We start from the raw sequence: 18948 nt of genomic DNA, 5'->3' as shown, positions 1-18948 counted from the left end.
GCTCCCAGGATGGGCGTCCCTGTCCCCAGTGCTCCCAGTCTGTCCCCAGTGCTCCCAGTATGGGAGTCCTTGTTCCCAGTCTGTCCCCAGAGCTCCCAGTATGGGTGTCCTTGTCCCCAGTGCTCCCAGTCTGACCCCAGTGCTCCCAGTATGGGAGTCCCTCTGTCCCCAGAGCTCCCAGTTCAGGTGTCCCTGTCCCCAGTGCTCCCAGTCTGTCCCCAGTGCTCCCACTCTGCTCCCAGTGCAGGCGTCCATTTGTCCCCATGGCCCCTTGTCTGTCCCTGTCACACCCTGCCCGTCCCAGCCAGTCCCAGTCTGACCTTGTCACCGCTGGCCTGTCCCCATCGCTGCCTGTCCGTCTGTCCCCCTCCCTGTCTGTCCCCATCGCTGCCTGTCCGTCTGTCCCCCTCCCTGTCCGTCTGTCCCCACTGCACCCCGCCTATCCCCGTAACTGTCCCCAACCCACCCTGTCCGTCCCCCGCTGTCCCCATCTGCCCATCCCTTTTACCCCGTCCCACCTGTCCGTCTGTCCCTGTCCCACCCTGTCCCTGTCCCACCGTGTCCATCTGTCCCTGTCCCACCCTGTCTGTCCCCATTGTCCCCACCCATTGACCCCTGTCCATCCCTGTCCCATGCTGTCTGTCTGTCCCTGTCTGTCCCCAGCTGTCCATCCCTGTCCCCCCCTGCCTGTCCCCACTGTCCCCATCCATTGACCCCTGTCCATCCCTGTCCCACCCCGTCTGTCCCTGTCCCACCCTGTCCGTCTGTCCCTGTCACACCCCACCTGCCCCCATTGTCCCCATCCATTGACCCCTGTCTGTCCCTCTCCCACCCTGTCCCTGTCCCACCATGTCTGTCTGTCCCTGTCCCACACCATCTGTCCATCCCTGTCCCACCTGTCCGTCTGTCCCTGTCCCACCCTGCCTGTCCCTATTGTCCCCATCCATTGACCCCTGTCCCTGTCCCACACCGTCTGTCTGTCCCTGTCCCACCCTGTCCATCTGTCCCTGTCCCCCCTGCCTGTCCCCACTGTCCCCATCCATTGACCCCTGTCCATCCCTGTCCCACCTGTCCGTCTGACCCTGTCCCACCCCGTCTGTCTGTCCCTGTCCCACCTTGTCCCTGTCCCACCCTGTCCGTCTGTCCCCGCCCCACCCCGCCTGTCCCCATTGTCCCCATCCATTCCCCACCCGCCCAGGGGGAGGAAACTGAGGCAGACCCCCCCAACCGCAGCCACGTGGCCCCGCCTCCCGCGTCCTCCACCTTCCCAGCATTCCCCGTGCGGGGGGGTGTGGGAAACGTAGTCCGCCGGGAGGGGGGAGCGGCAGCGGAGCTGCCGCTCCCCCCTCCCGGCGGACTACGTTTCCCACACCTCCCCGCGGCGCCCGTTTCCCATCGCACCCCGCGGCGCGGCGGGGGCGGCGCGGGCGGCGCGGCGGCGGGACGGAGCGCGGCGGGGATGAGCGAGGAGGGGCGGGCGGCGGGGCCAGGCGGAGCGGCGGCTTCCCCAGGTACCGGACACCCCCCACTCCTCCTCGGGATACCTCCCCCCTCCATCGCGATACACACACCCCCCCCATCGCGATACCCCCCCCTCAAACCGGGGTATCCCCCTCCTGAGGGAGAGGGGGAGGTTGAGGCCTACACCAGGCCCACGGGCCTGCCCCTCGGTCACCGGGCCTGTGTGACGGGGCTCTACACTGCAGAGAGGGGGTGGCCTGTCGCCGTGTCCCCAACGCTGCGGGGGGGGGTCCCAGATCTGTCCCTATGCTATGTGGTGGCTCCATCCCTGTCCCCATGCCATGTGGTGATGCCACTTCTGTCCCCATGCCACGTGGCAGTGCCACCCCTACCCCCATACCCTAATGCTGCGTGGCAATGCCACCCTTGTCCCCATGTCCCCACGCTGCGTGACGCTGCCAGCCTCCCCCACCACCCCACTTTCCCCTCGCCAGTCCCCTCTGACCCCTGCTCGGCCTGGTGACAGCCCTGTCCCCAGGTCCCCATGCCATGTGGTAGTGCCACCTCTACCCCCATACCCTAATGCTGTGTGGCAATGCCACCCCTGTCCCCATGTCCCCATGCTACGTGTCAGTGCCACCCCTGTCCCCATGTCCCCACGCCGTGTAGCAATGCCAGCCCTGTCCCCACGCTGAGTGGTGATGCCACCCCATGCCCCCGTGCCATATGGCAGTGCCACCTCTGTCCTTGTGTCCCCACGCTACATGTCCCCATGCTATGTGGTGGGACCAGCCCTGTCCCCGTGTCCCCACGCTGTTTGTTGGTGACAGCCTTGTCCCCATGTTCCCACGCTGTGTGGCAGTGCCAGCCATGTCCCCATGCTACATGGCAGTGCCACCCCTGTCCCCACGCTGCCTGGGGGCTCCACATCTGTCCCCATGGTGTGTGGCGGTGACACCCCTGTCCTCACGTCCCCATCCTGCGTGGCGGTGCCACCCCTGTGTCTGTGTCCCCACGCAGCTCATGTCCCCATGCTATGTGGGGCCTCCAGCCCTGTCCCCATGTCCCCATGTTGCATGGCAGTGCCACCCCTCTGGTGGGTCCCCACGCTGCGTGGGGCTCCAGCCCTGTCCCCATGCCATGTGGTGATGCCACTCCTGTCCCCGTGTCCCTGTGCTACATGGCAGTGCCACCCCCGTCCCCATGGCGTGTGGCAGTGCTATCCTTATCCCTATGCCCCCATGCTGCGTGGCAGTGCCAGCCCTGTCCCCGTGTCCCCATGCAGTGTGGCAGTGCTGTCCCTGTCCCCGTGTCCCCACACTGCTTTCTGGTGCCAACCCTGTCCCCATACCCTAATGCTGCGTGGCGATGCCACCCTTGTCCCCATGTCCCCACGCTGCGTGACGCTGCCAGCCTCCCCCACCACCCCACTTTCCCCTCGCCAGTCCCCTCTGACCCCTGCTTGGCCTGGTGACAGCCCTGTCCCCAGGTCCCCATGCCATGTGGTAGTGCCACCTCTACCCCCATACCCTAATGCTGTGTGGTAATGCCACCCCTGTCCCCATGTCCCCATGCTACATGTCAGTGCCACCCCTGTCCCCACATCCCCACGCCGTGTGGCAATGGCAACCCTGTCCCCACGCTGAGTGGTGATGCCACCCCCTGCCCCCGTGCCATATGGCAGTGCCACCTCTGTCCTTGTGTCCCCACGCTACATGTCCCCATGCTACGTGGTGGGACCAGCCCTGTCCCCGTGTCCCCACGCTGTTTGTTGGTGACAGCCTTGTCCCCATGTTCCCACGCTGTGTGGCAGTGCCAGCCATGTCCCCATGCTACATGGCAGTGCCACCCCTGTCCCCATGTCCCCACACGGTGTGGTTATGCCACCCCTTTCCCCACCTCCCCACACTATATGTCAGTGCCACCCCTGTCCCCGTGTCCTAATGCTATGTGGCAATGCCACCCCTGTCCCCATGTCCCCATACGGTGTGGCAATGCCACCCCTTTCCCCATGCCCGCACACTGCCTGGTGGTGCCACCCCGTCCCCCATGTCCCCATGCCATATGACAGTGCCACCCCTGTCCCCATGTCCCCACAGCGTGTGGCAATGGCCACGTCCCCACGCGACATGTCAGTGCCACCCCTGTCCCCACATCCCCACGCCATGTGGCAATGCCACCCTGTCCCCACGCTGAGTGGTGATGCCACCCCTTTCCCCATGCCCCCGTGCCATATGGCAGTGCCACGCTGTCCCCGTGTCCCCATGCTACATCTCAGTGCCAGCCCACACTACATATCAGTGCCACGCTGTCCCCATGTCCCCATGCTACATGTCAGTGCCACACTGTCCCCATGCTACATCTCAGTGCCACGCTGTCCCCGTGTCCCCATGCTACATCTCAGTGCCAGCCCACACTACATCTCAGTGCCACGCTGTCCCCGTGTCCCCATGCTACATGTCAGTGCCACGCTGTCCCTGTGTCCCCATGCTACATGTCAGTGCCAGCCCATGCTACATGTCAGTGCCACGCTGTCCCCATGTCCCCATGCTACATCTCAGTGCCAGCCTCTCCCACCACCCCACTCCCCCCAGTCCATACCCCCATCGGTCCCCTGTGACCTCTGCTTGGGCTGGTGACACCCCTGTCCCCGTGTCCCCCTGCTACGTGGTGTCTCCACCCCTGTCCCCATATCCTAATGCTGTGTGGCAATGCCACCCCTGTCCCCCCGTCCCCAATGCCACATGGCCGTGCCAGCCTCTCCCACCTCCCCGCTCCCCTCAATCCGTATCCCCACCCGTCCCCTCTGACCCCTCCTGGGGCTGGTGACAGCCCTGTCCCCAGCCTGGAGCAGATGCTGGCCGCCAACCCCGGGAAGACGCCCATCAGCCTGCTGCAGGAATATGGCACTCGCATAGGCAAGACCCCCGGCTACGACCTCCTGAAGGCCGAGGGACAAGCCCACCAGCCCAACTTCACCTTCCGTGTCACCGTTGGGGACATCAGCTGCACCGGTGGGTCCCCGACACCCTCCGCTTCCAGGCTGTCCCCCGCCCGCCCCTCACCACCCCCCCCCACAACGGTGCCAGGGGGGTGAGGGGTGGGGGACAGCCTGGAGAGGGTGACGTAGGGTGGATCTCGCTCGCCTGGGATGGGGGGGGGACAGTGAGGACACGGGGATTGTCCCCAGGATGGTGGGGATGTGCTGGGGAATCCCTAAAAGTGGGTTGTGGTAGGGGGATCCCCTGGGATCCCTAAAAAAAGTGGGTCCTGGTGAGGGATCGCCTCGGATCCTGATGCCTGGGACACTCAGGGATCCCTTGGGACCCCAAAAAGTGGCTCGTGGTGGGGGATCGCCTGGGATCCCGATGCTTGGGATGCTCAGGGATCCTGTGGGACCCCAAAAAAGTGGGTCCTTAAGGGGAGGATTGCCTGGGACTCCGATGTCTGGGACACTCAGGGATCCCCTGGTACCCCAAAAAGTGGGTTGTGGTGGGGGATCATCTGGGACCCCGATGCCTGGGATGCCCAGGGATCTCCTGGGACCCCGAAGCCTGTGCTGTGACACAGGGATCCTCCTGGGGACCCCAACATCTGGGATGTGCCATGGCGCTTCCCTGGGAACCCAAAAAGTGGCTCGTGGTGGGGGATCGCCCAGGACCCCAATGCCTGGGACACATGGAGATCCCCTGGGACCCCAAAAAAGTGGGTCCTGCACCCAGGACCCCAATGCCTGGGACACCTGGGGAACCCGTGGCACCCCACCCCCGGGGTTATGGCAGAGGGATCCCCCGGGACCCTGACACCGGGGCTGTGGCAGCCCTAACCACAGCCCATGGTCTGCGAGGTGTTTGGGGGGGCCCCAGGTGCCCCCCCACCCCGCTCAGCTGGTGTCTCCCCCAGGGCAGGGGCCCAGCAAGAAGGCGGCGAAGCACAAAGCAGCAGAGGTGGCCCTGAAGCTGCTCAAAGGGGGGGACATGCTGGAACCCACCGCCCCCGAGGAGCCCAGGTGAGGGGGGACGGGGTCCCCAGGGTGCTGGGGTTCAGGGTGGGGGTCAGGGTGCAGCACAGAATAGGGTTGGAGGGAGCTGGGGGATCTGGGGGATGCTGGGTGCACAGGGGAAGGGCACTGAGAGTGTCCAGGAGGTGCTGGGGGAAGTTTGGGGTGCTCCGGGATGCTGGGTGGGGGTAGAGGTGGTGCCCAGGCGGTCTGGGGGTACCCAGGGGTCAGGAGTACCCCAGGGGTGCTGGGCACCCAGGCCCCGTGGGTTTGGGGGATCTGTGGGGGTTGAGGGCATCCAGGGGAGTTCGGGGTACCCAGGGTGACTGGGGATGCTGGGGGCTTGGGCATCCCAAGGGATTTGAGGGGTTTGGGGAGCTTAGTTGGGTTTGGGGGTGCCCGGGGGGGGTTGAGGGTACCCAGGCAGGTCTGTGGGTGCCCAGGGTGGCTCTAGGGGTGCACGGGGGAGGAGGGTTAGGGGTGTCCTAGGGGAGCTTGGAGAATTGGGGATGCCTGGCGGGGGTGGGAATGCCAGGGGTCTGGGGGTCCCAAGGGAATGTCAGGATTTGGGGCACCTGGGGGTGCCAGGGAGGGAGGTTTGGGGGCCGGCTCGGGCGTTAACGTCTCACCTTTTATCCCCAAGCTCTCCTTTCCCCCCAGAGCCCCCGGCTGAGCTCGGCCCCGCGGCCGCCCCCCCAGCACCCGCCGTACCCCCACCCTCGCCCAGGTAACGGGGTAGGGGGCACCGATTCCCCCCAAACACCCAGCTCCCGGCACCCCGTTACACCTCCCCGTCCCCCAACCCAGGGGTACTGGTGTGGGGGTGCTCAGAGCTACCCCCACTGTGCCCCCCTCACGTCGTGCCCGTCTGCCCCACGCAGGGGCACCCCCCTGGAGATGAAGACGCCCGTGTCCCCCCCCCAGTCGGAGTGTAACCCCGTGGGGGCTCTGCAGGTGGGTGACACCACGGGCTGGGACAGATGGGGATGTGCCCCCCCCCCCCAGCTCGGTGGCCGTCCCCGTTTTGGGGGTGACAAGGCTGTTTGGGGGCCGGCCATCCCTGTTGGGGGGGTGCATGCCCCTTTGGGGGTGACCTTACCCGTTTTGGGGGTGGCGGTGACCTTTGGGGGCTGCCTCTCCCCAGCTGGGGAGGGGCTTTTGCCCCTTTTGGGGACAGTTATCCCTGTTTGGGGGACAGTTGTTCTCATTTTGGGGACGGTTATCCCCATTTTGGGGACAGTTATCCCCATTTTAGGGACAGTTATCCCCATTTGCGGGATGGTTATCCCTGTTTTAGGGACAGTTATCCCTGTTTTGGGGATGGTTATCCCCATTTTGGGGGCAGTGGACCCATTTTGGGGACACTTATCCCTGTTTTGGGGACAGTTATCCCTATTTTGGGGGCAGTGGACCCATTTTGGGGACAGTTATCCCCATTTGCGGGATGGTTATCCCTGTTTTAGGGACAGTTATCCCTGTTTTGGGGATGGTTATCCCCATTTTGGGGGCAGTGGACCCATTTTGGGGACAGTTATCCCCATTTGCGGGATGGTTATCCTAGTTTGGGGACAGTTATCCCTGTTTTGGGGACAGTTATCCCTATTTTGGGGGCAGTGGACCCATTTTGGGGGCAGTTATCCCCATTTGCGGGATGGTTATCCCCATTTTGGGGACAGTTATCCCCATTTGCGGGATGGTTATCCCTAGTTTGGGGACAGTTATCGCCGTTTTGGGGACAGTGGACCCGTTTTGGGGACAGTGGACCCATTTTGGGGACAGTTATCCCCATTTTGGGGACAGTTATCCCTATTTTGGGGACAGTTATCCCTATTTTGGGGACAGTTATCCCCATTTGCGGGATGGTTATCCCTGTTTTAGGGACAGTTATCCCCATTTTGGGGACGGTTATCCCCATTTTGGGGGCAGTGGACCCATTTTGGGGACAGTTATCCCTGTTTTGGGGACAGTTATCCCTATTTTGAGGGCAGTGGACCCATTTTGGGGACAGTTATCCCCATTTGCGGGATGGTTATCCCTGTTTTAGGGACAGTTATCCCTGTTTTGGGGATGGTTATCCCCATTTTGGGGGCAGTGGACCCATTTTGGGGACAGTTATCCCCATTTGCGGGATGGTTATCCTAGTTTGGGGACAGTTATCCCTGTTTTGGGGACGGTTATCCCTATTTTGGGGGCAGTGGACCCATTTTGGGGGCAGTTATCCCCGTTTGCGGGATGGTTATCCCCATTTTGAGGACAGTTATCCCCATTTGCGGGATGGTTATCCCTAGTTTGGGGACAGTTATCGCCATTTTGGGGACAGTGGACCCATTTTGGGGACAGTTATCCCCATTTTGGGGACAGTTATCCCTATTTTGGGGACAGTTATCCCCATTTGCGGGATGGTTATCCCTGTTTTAGGGACAGTTATCCCTGTTTTGGGGATGGTTATCCCCATTTTGGGGGCAGTGGACCCATTTTGGGGACAGTTATCCCTGTTTTGGGGACAGTTATCCCTATTTTGAGGGCAGTGGACCCATTTTGGGGACAGTTATCCCCATTTGCGGGATGGTTATCCCTGTTTTAGGGACAGTTATCCCTGTTTTGGGGATGGTTATCCCCATTTTGGGGGCAGTGGACCCATTTTGGGGACAGTTATCCCCATTTGCGGGATGGTTATCCTAGTTTGGGGACAGTTATCCCTGTTTTGGGGACAGTTATCCCTATTTTGGGGGCAGTGGACCCATTTTGGGGGCAGTTATCCCCATTTGCGGGATGGTTATCCCCATTTTGGGGATGGTTATCCCTGTTTTGGGGAGGGTTATCCCCATTTTGGGGACAGTGGACCCATTTTGGGGACAGTTATCCCCATTTGCGGGAGGGTTATCCCTGTTTTGGGGAGGGTTATCCCCATTTTGGGGACGGTTATCCCTATTTTGGGGGCAGTGGACCCATTTTGGTGCTGGCCCTGCCGGTTTGGGGGATGGCAGTGCCTGTTTGGGGATGGCATCTCCTTTCTGGGGGTAGCTCTCCCTGTTTCAGGGGGGTGGCCATGGCCCTGCCCTCCCCAGACCCCCCCCATTTTTCGTCCCCCCCCAGGAACTGGTGGTGCAGAAGGGCTGGCGCCTGCCCGAGTACACGGTGACGCAGGAGTCGGGGCCAGCGCATCGCAAGGAGTTCACCATGACCTGCCGTGTGGAGCGCTTCGTGGAGATCGGTACGGGGCCGGGGCACCCCCCGGGTGTAGGGGACACATGTGACAGGGTGCCAGGCTCACCTCGGTGTCCCTCGTCCCCTCCCCGCAGGCAGCGGCACCTCCAAGAAGCTGGCGAAGCGCAACGCGGCCGCCAAGATGCTGGTGCGGATCCACAACGTCCCCATGGAGCCGCGGGAGGGCAGCGAGGCCGAGGTGGAGGAGGACCAGTTCTCCATGGTACCGGCCAGCAAGGGGTTAATGGGGGATACGGGCACCCCGAGGCCACCCCGAGGAGTTAATGGGGGACACGGGCACCCCAAGGTCACCCCAGGGGGCTAACAGGAGACACGGGCACCCTCAGGCCATCCCAAGGGTTTAAGGGGGGGACATGGGCACCCTGAGGTCACCCTGGGGGTTTAACGGGGAGCACATGGGCACCCCGAGGGGTTAACGGGAGACACGAGCACCCTGAGGGGCCAATGGGGGACACAGGCACCCCAAGGTCACCCCGTATTTCAGGGCTTATGGACCCCCAGTGATTAAAGTTGGGGGGCAGTAGGGGCAGGGGGACACCCAAGGGTGACCTGGGGGGCACCCTCTGGATTTCGGGTCCTTGGGTGGGTGGGTGCGGTCCCCACGGAGGGGCCCTGAATCAGGGGGGGTCCCGCAGTCCCCAAGCCCCCATGTCCCCTCAGGGGACGCTGCGTGGGGGTCCCAGCAGCCCCCACGTTCCTGGCGTGGCCCCACATGGGGGTCCCTGAGCCCCCTTGTTCCCGGCGTGTCCCCATATGGGGGTCCTGGTGGTGTCTGAGCCGCTGTGTCCCCAGGGTGTCCCCACGGAGGGTCCCTATGGGTCCTGAGCCCCTGTACCTCAAGGGTGTCCCTGCACGGGGGTCCTGGTGGCTCCCGAGCCCCCATGGGTGTCCCCATGTCGGGGTCCCTGCAGTTCCTGAGCCCCCACGTCCCTACGTGGGAGTCCGGAGGCTCCCTGAGCCCCCATGTCCCTTGGGTGTCCCTTGGGTGTCCCTCCGGGTGGTCCCTGAGCCCCCATATCCCCCTGCGGGGGTCTGGATGGTCCCCACGTCCCTGTGGGGGGGTGAGGATGGTCCCCGAGCACCCTGTTCCTGCAGGCGGGCCCCAGGCTGGAGGGGCTGCGGGGCCGAGCACCCGGCTGCACCTGGGACTCCCTGCGCAACTCGGCGGGCGAGAAGATTGTGCAGCTGCGGAGTCACCCGCTGGCACCCATGGGTGCGGGGGCCTGCGCCCTCCTGCAGGAGCTCTCCGAGGAGCAGAGCTTCGCCATCAGCTACCTCGACATCGGTGAGCCCCCGCCCCACGGGCATCCCCCCCCCCGGGCACCCCATGGGTGCCCCAGCCTGGGCTCGGGGGTGTTGTGGGTGGTTTGGGGGGGGGGTCTGGGGTGACAGCGGCCCGTCCCCGTGTCCCCCCCCAGATGCGTTGAGCCTCAGCGGGCTGCACCAGTGCCTGGTGGAGCTGTCGACGCAGCCGGCCACGGTGTGCCACGGCGCGGCCCCCTCCCGCGACGGCGCCCGCTCCCAGGCCGCCCGCAACGCCCTCCAGTACCTCCGCATCATGGCGGGGGGCAAGTGAGCCCCCCCGCACCCATCCACCGACACCCGGACGGACCCACGGACACTCCGACAGACCCACAAACGGACCTCTGCACTCACCGACCGACACACGGACTTCTGGACAGATGCCTGGGCCCACTGGTGGACACCTGGACCCACCCACGGACACCCAGACAGACACCCGGCCCCACTGACACACCCTGTGGGCACCCGGACCTGCTGACAGACAGACGGACAGACACGCGGCCCCCCAGACGGAGCCCGGACAGACCTCAGGGCCCAGGGCCACCCTCCGTCCTGGCCCCCCCGGGGGTGAGGAGGGTCCCTGGGTGCCAGCCAGCCCCCGGGAATAAAGCTGGGGGGGTTTGTAAACTCCCCGCGTTGGTGTCTTTTGGGGGGGCTGGGGGGCACTGGGGGGGGGCAGTTGTGGGGTGTTGGGGGGCAGAAAGGGGGAAGGTCCCCCCCTTGTCCCCCAGGGGCAAAACCAGAGTGAGCGTTCAGGGGGTGAGCGGCAGCAGTTTATTGGGTGACGGATGGACCCACGGACAGACGGACTCAAGGATGGACTCACAGACGGCTTTCCAGACAGACGGCTCCCGGGGCAGACGGCGGGACGGACAGACGGACGCTCAGCGGCGGCGGCCGAAGCGCTGCGGTGTCGCCATGGTCCAGAACGGGGCGGCCGGGGGGTCCCAGCTGCGGGGGCTGAGCTGGGCCTGGGCCCCCCCCTGCAGCCCCCGCCCGAACCTGCCGCGGGGACACCGCACCGCTGACACCCGCCGATGGGGACAGACGGACGGGGACAGACGGGTACAGATGGATGGGGACAGAGGGACAAAAGGGGACAGAGGGGGATCCAGAGGGATGGAAGGGGATGGACAAATGGACAGGGACGGATAAGGATGCAGGACTGGGGCCAGACAGACAGACGGAAGGGGACAGACTCAGTGCCATGGACAGATGGGGACAGTGGGACGGACAGGGATGGACAGACTCACGGCTGGATAGATGAGATGGATGGGAACAGCCAGCCGTGGGATGTGCATGGACAGACGGACACCACCAGGGACCCCCATCCGGCACCGGCCAGGCCACCCACGCGTCCCCTTTAGGTGTCCCCAGACCACCCAGGTCCTTCCCCACCCCTGGATTCCCCCCCGGTGTCCCCAAACACGCGGCTCCCTCGACGGCCGCGCAGCGCCCCGGATTCCCCCGGTGCCCCCAGACCCCCCCGGTGTTCCTGCACCCCCCGTGCCCCCGGACCCCCCGCACCCCGGGGCCCCCCGGTCCCGCTCACCTCTGCGGCTGGAGGAGGGAGCCCGGGCTGCGGCCGGGGCGTTGCAGGGAGCGGAGCAGCGCGGCCAGGGCGGCGGCGGCGGCCTGTGGAGGGGTCGGACGGGGGGGGTCACGGCAGCCCCGGGCCCGGGGGACACCCCCCACCCCCGACCCCCCAAAACCGACAAGCCCGTTCCCTCACCCCGGGCGCTTCCCGCTGCCCGGCCCCGACGGCGCGGCGCTGGCCGGGGCTCACCGGGTCGGGGTCGGGGCCGGCAGCGGGGTCGGGGGCCCCGAGGCAGCAGCGGGCGGCGCGCAGGGCCCCCGCCAGCAGCAGCAGCAGCAGCGCCAGCCGCTCCGCCATCGCCCCCGCCGCCCGCCGCCGCCGCCGCCGCCTCTTATAGCCGGGCCGGGCCGGGCCGCCGGGGGGGTCCCGGGGGAGCGGGAGATTGCGGGGATCAATCCTGGCCCCGCCGCCGCCGTCGCCGCTAATGAGACCCATTTACCAGCCGCGACAGCCGCCCCCGGGGACGGACGGATGGACGGGGACGGCCCCACACCCCCCGCCCCGCCCGGGACCCTCAACCGGCACCACCGGGGCTACCGGCACCACCGGGGCTGCCCGCACCGCCGCAGCGAGACCGCCCGTCCCGTCCCCGGGACCCCCGAAACCAGGACCCCGCGCCGGCCCCCACCCCCGGCCCAGGACCCCCGGAGACAGGGCCCCCTCCCCTGCACCGGCCCCCCACCCCGGGACCCCCGGCCCGGCCCGGCCCGCACCGGGCCCCGGCCCCCGCCCGCTCCGCCGCGGTTCGTTGCCGCCATCCCGTGGCCGCGCCGCGCTCCTGCAGCCCCGACGGGGCGGCCCCGGCTCCGCCGCTCCCCGGGTTTCCCCCCTTCTTTCCGACCCCAAACCGGCCGAAATCGCCCCAAACGCTCCTCCCGAGGGTGTCCCGGGCCACTGCGGCGTCCCCGTGCCGTCCTCCCCCCCAAGCAGGCTCACCCGCTGTGTCACCCAGGTGGGTGACAGCTCCGCGGTGTCCCCAGGCAGGGCCGACGGCCGGACGGTGTCACCCAGGGGAGGGCTGAGGGTTGTCACAGCCGGCACTGTCACCCCCTACCCAGTGACAACCACACCGTGTCCCCCCGGGCAGGTGACAGCCAAGGGTGTCCCTGGGACAGGTGACACCAGGGCTGTCCCCAACCGAGCCAGCTCCGGGCCCCCCCGCGAAGCAGAGGGCGGCAGCCACCATCTCCTGGGTAATATTTTAATGTTATATTTGCAGCATAAATAAAAGGCACATTACATGTTTGGTACGACGCGGCTGGGGGAGGGGGGGCTGGGACGTGTCCCCCCCTCCCCCGCCTCCCCCCGTGTCCCCAGGCCCCCGCGGGGGCTGTGAGGACCCGCTCACAGGAGCCCGTGCGGAGGGGGGGTCCCTCGGGGCCCGGGGGGGCCGCGGGAAGGGGTTACAGCTAGAAAACCATTTCGTTGCGTAAGGAGCTGCGCATCCGTTCAGGAAGTTGATATATGTCTATATAGGTCTGTATATACTCATAGATATGTATTTTTTTTTATAGATACTACACCCTCGTGGTTACGCTTTTCGGGGAATTTCCTTTTTCTTGGGTTTTTTTTTTTCCGTTATTGATCGTCAAAGCTCGCCCTACAAAGCAGCTGGGGGGGATGGGGTCCCGTGTCCCATCGGGTCCCTCCGTCACCTCCTGGGCTCGTTTCGGGGCCGGAGAGCATCACCGCTGCCAGAGCCCGCGCGTGCACAAAACCAGGGGGGAACCAAACAGAAACAGGTCCGCAAGTCCAAAAATGACCAATTTCCCGGCTGAGCCATCGAAATCCGGAACCAAGGAGCCAGTCTGGGGGGAAAAGGCGGCACCAAACCCCCCCAGCCCCCCTCATCCCAAGGGATTTGGGGGCGGACGAGGAGATCTTCATCTCCGCCGGAGGGAGAGGAGGGAGCTCCCCTCCATCACGAGCCCTCCCAGGGTTCAGCATCGCCCCGGGGCGGGGGAACGGCTGCCCCGGGACGTGTTTTTCAGCCATTTGTTTCTATTCGACATTACATCGATAAAACCCCCGACTCCGAACGGCCGATGACACCGTTGGGGCTCTCCCCGGCTCCATCCCAACCTAAACGCGACCTTTAAACCCTGTGGGGCTTTTCCACGCTCCTGCGAGGAGCCCGAATGTCACTCTCCCCACGTCCATCAGGCCACGGAGGAGGGAAGGAGATCCCAGGCGATCTGAACACCGCTACCGCAGAGATGGGATTTGGGGGAAGACGCGTGGGAAGCCACAGGACTGACACCGGCACTAACTGGGGTTTCGGTTAAGGCACCGCGGCCGAGGCCCGAGGGCTGGCAGAGGAAAGTGCAGGTGCCCGGTGAGCTGCCGAGCGGAGCCGGCCGGGTGGCTGCCATCCCCCGGGAGCCTCTGAAAAGCAGAGAAATCATCCTAGAGCAGAAATCTGGGGGTTTTTTTGCCCCACCCAAAGACGTCCGCAAAGTTTTCAAGCAAGAGTTGAACCAGCATGGGAAGGAGGAAAAGAAAAAGCCACCTTCACCCTTGCCCGTCCTCACGGGTCTGGGGGGAACCCTGCATCACCGACCTGCCGGAACGTCCATCTTCCCAACCAAAACCAGCCCCTCACCACCACCAAAACCGAAGCACGTCCTCTACAGCTACTGCCACACTGGCCTGGAGAAGAAACTGCCTCCAAGAGAGGCGAGGAGGAAGGAGGAGATGATGCGGGGCAGAAACCCAGCAGCCGTTCGGCTCTTGGGAGCTGTCTGAAGCGCTCAGCGGGGATTTCCACGCCTCGGAGCCCAAAGGCTCCCCGGGAGCGGCGCGGGGAGCTCGGCTCCGGGAGAGGAGCCCACACCGACCCCGTCTTTCCAGCAGCCGGCTTTTAATTACCTGGGCAGCCCGACGTATCCACGCGCGGCCGCTCCATCAGCGTGGAGGTGCTGGAAAAAGCGTTGGTGGAAAACGTGCGTCTCCATGTACCCTCCTCTCTGAAAAGCCCGGAAAGAGTCACCTCTTAAAAACCAAACCTGTCCCTCCCGCTGGAAAAGTGACAGCCACCCCGGCGTGGTGACGTTCAGCTCCTTCTGAGGTTTAAGACCGGCTCAGCATCGTCTCTGCTGGGCACCAACAAGGGAGGAACCTCACCCATGTGCCCCAAAGTGACGTTTAGGGCTTGGGACGCACCGGGATGGGACCGGAGAATCCCCCCGATGCCTGAGGCTGGCGGGGGGATGTGTTAGCTAAGGGTCACGCTGCGTTTTTTGGCCACCTTCCTCATCACAGGCTCAGCCTCATTGGGAGGATTCCTGCTTCGCACCACCCGTCTCCCTCCCTGCAAGCAGGGACGCTGTCAGCAAGAGAAACGGGGACCTGAAACCTGCTCCGGGACCTGTTTTCGCAGCAGCGGTGCAGGTATCGAAAGCTGTTGGGGTAAAACACACCCGAAGGGGACACAGGAAAGCTGCAACCTGGTCGATTAAAAAAAAGAAAATGTTAAGGTACAGTCAAACACTTGTTCCCCGATTGTCGCTGCCCGGGTTTGGAGCTTTACAACCGCGTTTTCATGGGTTTGCAGATTTTTCAAGACACTAAGCACGCGCAGGCGGAGGGGAGCTGAGACGGGGAGGTGCTGGAGCGGGGCAGCACCGATCAGGAGCAGCGAGGCACGGAGGGATGGGGAGAAAAGCCGCTCTCTGCATCCCCCCACTCGTCACCGGCAAGGTCTGAGCTACCTCGCGCTGCCTGATGGTGCTACGAGGTTTCAAGGGTCGGAGCAGGGAAAGCCCTTTTCTGGGACGCAGGCAAGTCGCAGGCAGGCTGGGCGATCTCGGCTCTCCTACCACACAAAATCGGGTCACTTTTAGTCACTAAGGGTAAAAACAAGGGGTCGGGGAAGCTGCTGCATTCGACGCTAACGCTGCCGCGCGTCTCACTGTCCTGGATTCGTACCTCTCTACCGTCACCCTTCGCTTTCTCCTTCCAACCCCACCAGCAAAGCCACCGGCTGCTCCTCGCCTCTGCCTCATCCACCAGACCCTGACGCCACAAGGGAAGCAAACAAGGAACGAGCGGTGGGATCAGCCCAGAGCTCAATTCCTCCTCTCTCTCTTCTTTCAACGAACACTCTTCCTCGACAGCGAGGGTTTTTCCGCAGAGCCGAGCACTTGGTGAGCCTAGGAGGAGCTGGTGAGCTGCTGTTGGTGCCGCCGGACACACGACCGCGCTCCCCGCACACCGTCCCAGCTCCCGGGCTCCCAGGCCCTGACCAAGGGACAGGGACCCAACGGCTGCCGGGCGACGAAGCAAATATGTTTACAACACATTTTTGTCATTCCTGCTATTCCCGGACAAAGAAAGGAAGAGAAATGCTTGTTTCAAAGCCCCCTGAAGCAAACCGAGCGGATTCAAAGACCAGAGCGAATCCCTTTGCTGCAAGACGGCTCATTTTTACACTTTTTTGGGTCACACAAAGGAGCACAGGGTTTTCTGCTGTTCCCTGCCGCAGCTCTAGAACCTGCCTCCAGCAGCAGCTCCAAGAGAAGAAGCAGAGCCAGGCTGGATCTTGTTCCTCCTGCGAACCTCTGCTTTAGATCCCGGCCCCCCAAAAAGGTCCTGAACCCCCGCTGTGCCTCCACCTGGCCAAAACCCCTTTTTGTCCAGGTCACACAGCTTTTAAGACATGCCGAAACCCCCTGTGTCCTCTTCTCACAGCTCGCTCTCGCTGCAGAAACACATACCGTGTCAGGATACCGAGCCGAAACATCTGTCTACACCCAGACTCTGCAGAAACAGCTTTACCGAAACAAAAGGCGGGTCTGGGGGGGGCTATGCAGGGTCTGAACCAGAAGCACAAACTGCCGAGGCCAGAAGTGACGCTGATTACACACAAGGCGGCTCTCGAGATGAGCACGAGAAACCAGGAGAGCACGAGAGCAGCACCACGTTGAGACAAACCAAACCCAGGAAACGCTGCGGTCAATACTGCCAAAAAGTCGAGGAAAAACTGAAAAAGAGGGGAGGGGGAGAAGACAGATCCCATCGATAGAAAAACCAAACCGCTGAACTTCCCCGTCCGTAACGGGATCCGGTTCCTTGCTCAGACTTTGCTTTGGGTTTTGCTGTCCCTGGAAACCTTCCAAGTCTGGATAAGCCAAACAAAATCACTTTGACAAACAAACTTGGCTCAAAAGTGGCGAGTGCAACCTGAGGTGGGCGAGAGCTCAGGTGAGGAGGGACCTCCCGAGAAGGAGGGGAAGACCAAGGGCTGATGCAGCTCCACGGACTTTGACGAGGTTCCTTCTAAGAGCCCGAACGCACACAGCACCCCTTCCCATTTCCAAACTATCAACTCCAATGGCTTGCCCAGGGCCAGCGGCAGCCTCGGGAAGCACACACAGACACACACGCATGCTACGCCCGCCCGGCAAGAAAGCGGACCCGATTCCGAGCGTCTTTCAACGTCAAGGCTGGGTTTTTAACCTGCCCTATGAAACTGGAAGCTCTGTGAATCCTTTGTTTGCTCTGGCTGGGAAGCAACGGCTGCTCCATCACCGAGAGCGGAAGATAATCAGGAAGAAGAGGTAAAAGACCGGGCAAATAGAAACACTATTTAGTGCTCCCTCCCCTTGGAACAGGCAACTAATTCATGATTTAAGGCCACCGTTATTAAGGTCATCGAGGTTATGTGGAAAGGAGATGATCCTTGGAAATGGAGGGGTTGGTTTGCTAAGGTGTACAGCGGAGCGGGGAGCAGCTGATGAATTCTGGGACTCACATTATTATCGCCTGCTGGGCCGGCTCATCCTTTCATGTACCTCCCAGAGCGCCTTTGCACCGGTCCCAGCCGACGCAGATCAGCACCAATTTACTATAAGGAAGACTGAGAGCAGCCCCTCCGCTGCTAGAACAGACGGTACCTTTTCTCCAGCAACCACAGCGTCCCGTTACGAGAGCAGCACGTGAACGTCTGCAGCTCCCGGTGCGGCACAAGTAACCAGGAACACGTGTGTTCCCCCCTGGCCCCACGTCCCCCTCTCCCGACCGTTGGGCACAAACCGATTTACAGCGATTACACTCCCATCGTGTCCAAAATCTGTCGCTGGCATCTTGGGAGTTAGTGTGTGACAAGACTAACCTCGATCCCTTTAACCTCAGAGCTCAAGGAAGCTTCTTGTGCGAAGGTGCAATGTTTCAGGTAGCTAGAGCAGAGGGGGGAGCAGATGCCTGGAAGCAGCATGCTGTTAAAAATAAAATACATTGACAGCACGACTAAATGTCACAGCTTCCCAAGAGCTATGTTTTCCTTTGCTGAGAGGGGAGGAGGAGGGAGGGGGGGGACTTGGAAGAGTGAAAGCGCCAAGGGGATCCACCAAGCATGGAGGTTTAGTGTTAATGTAACTGATACCTGAAAGTGAACCTTTCAAGGTGCTTTTCAAAGTGAGGCTCTGTGTGTTCGGATGACTCTGTGAGTTGACGGATCGTCAACTGAAGGATCGAGAAAAGCGCTCAATCCGCGGCCGTCCTGCGGGGACGGGCGATGGCAGGGCAGCGGCTGGGGGCCAGGATCTGTACAGGCTATGCAGTGTAAGAAGCGCCATAGCTGCCCTTAACTCACTTGAAAAAAAAAGAAAAAATAAAATCCTTATCGGCCCCCACTCGTCAGGGACTTAGTTATGGTCAGTCTCTCCGGCTGCGAGTTCGCGGTTAGCTCCGTGTCACACGCACAGGCTGTGACATCATCTGCCAGCAGACTGCGACTGTGGAGCCATGATGACGTGTGACGGTATCGGCATGCTCAGTTCTGTCCTTTGGCTCGCCATCTGAGTGAGCACCGAAGTGGCAACCGCTTCTGCCGCCGAGCGGACGCTGAGCCCGTTGGGGGAGGCTGTCACGGAGCTGTGCTGGATGACGGGAGCGGGAGAGCCGGTGGGCTCAGAGCTCTCCTTTGGGCTTTCTGCTTGACCAGAGAAGGAGAAGAGGATGGAAAAAAAGAAAACAAGGTTAGAGAGAGGCTGTGCGTGTTGCTACCGGTGTTAGCAGTGAGGCGATGGGATGGGAGACCGCTTCTGCCTCGGAGGGTGTGCAGAAATTAGTCAGGTATTTCCTTAACACTCACCTTTCCAGCCAAAGCAGCCTGGAGCGGAGAGGCTGATCCCTACAGGAATCCCAGCTCCCCCCACCAAGCTGGGCCCTCCCCTCAAGCAGCTGTTTGGCAAAAGCAAGTGAGGACTGGCAATAAAACTGATTAGAGTTGGGACGTAACGACCCACCGGGGCGGCTGGCCCCGTCCCTTGGAGAAACACCACCGAATCTTACTGAATTCACGCCAGGAAGGCATAAAGCGCAGGCTTCACACCAAGGATGGCAGACCCAGCATAACCTT

The 18948-nt window shown here is 62.8% G+C and overlaps 3 protein-coding genes across 12 annotated transcripts in view; 1 reads left to right on the top strand and 2 right to left on the bottom strand.

Moving 5' to 3' along the window:
- The first annotated feature begins 1388 nt into the window (after positions 1-1388).
- TARBP2 (TARBP2 subunit of RISC loading complex) lies at positions 1389-10621 on the top strand. Of its 3 annotated transcripts, none has more exons than XM_072847503.1 (9): positions 1389-1511; positions 4294-4475; positions 5365-5470; positions 6105-6188; positions 6343-6415; positions 8558-8675; positions 8764-8891; positions 9785-9974; positions 10108-10621. In XM_072847503.1, exons 2-9 carry the CDS (start codon positions 4316-4318, stop codon positions 10263-10265), a joined length of 1017 nt encoding a protein of 338 aa, XP_072703604.1. In that variant the 5' UTR covers positions 1389-1511; positions 4294-4315; the 3' UTR covers positions 10266-10621. The 3 variants fall into 3 exon arrangements, with proteins under 3 accessions (XP_072703604.1, XP_072703605.1, XP_072703606.1); XM_072847504.1 differs by having other exon boundaries at positions 1404-1511; positions 4306-4475; XM_072847505.1 differs by lacking the exon at positions 1389-1511 and having other exon boundaries at positions 4337-4475; positions 5370-5470.
- A 141-nt stretch (positions 10622-10762) lies between these two features.
- NPFF (neuropeptide FF-amide peptide precursor) lies at positions 10763-11885 on the bottom strand. The gene is made up of 3 exons (XM_072847083.1): positions 11778-11885; positions 11544-11674; positions 10763-10993 (listed from the first exon to the last, which is right to left on the bottom strand). The coding sequence occupies exons 1-3, from the start codon at positions 11883-11885 to the stop codon at positions 10876-10878; spliced, it is 357 nt and encodes a 118-aa protein (XP_072703184.1). The 3' UTR covers positions 10763-10875.
- Positions 11886-12782: 897 nt separating this feature from the next.
- LOC140644543 (cyclic AMP-dependent transcription factor ATF-7) overlaps positions 12783-18948 on the bottom strand; it is a 70556-nt gene continuing 64390 nt past the window's right edge. For all 8 annotated transcript variants that reach the window (XM_072847472.1, XM_072847478.1, XM_072847473.1 and 5 more), the window contains one exon: positions 12783-18519. In XM_072847472.1, coding sequence (XP_072703573.1) covers positions 18302-18519 — 218 coding nt within the window. In that variant the 3' untranslated portion in view covers positions 12783-18301. The remainder of the gene's footprint in view (positions 18520-18948) is intronic.

Source organism: Ciconia boyciana, chromosome 27 (assembly GCF_034638445.1).
Source record: "Ciconia boyciana chromosome 27, ASM3463844v1, whole genome shotgun sequence".
Lineage (NCBI taxonomy): Eukaryota > Metazoa > Chordata > Aves > Ciconiiformes > Ciconiidae > Ciconia > Ciconia boyciana.
Note: the sequence above shows the minus strand (reverse complement) of the source record. Positions and strands in the feature narration are given on the sequence as shown.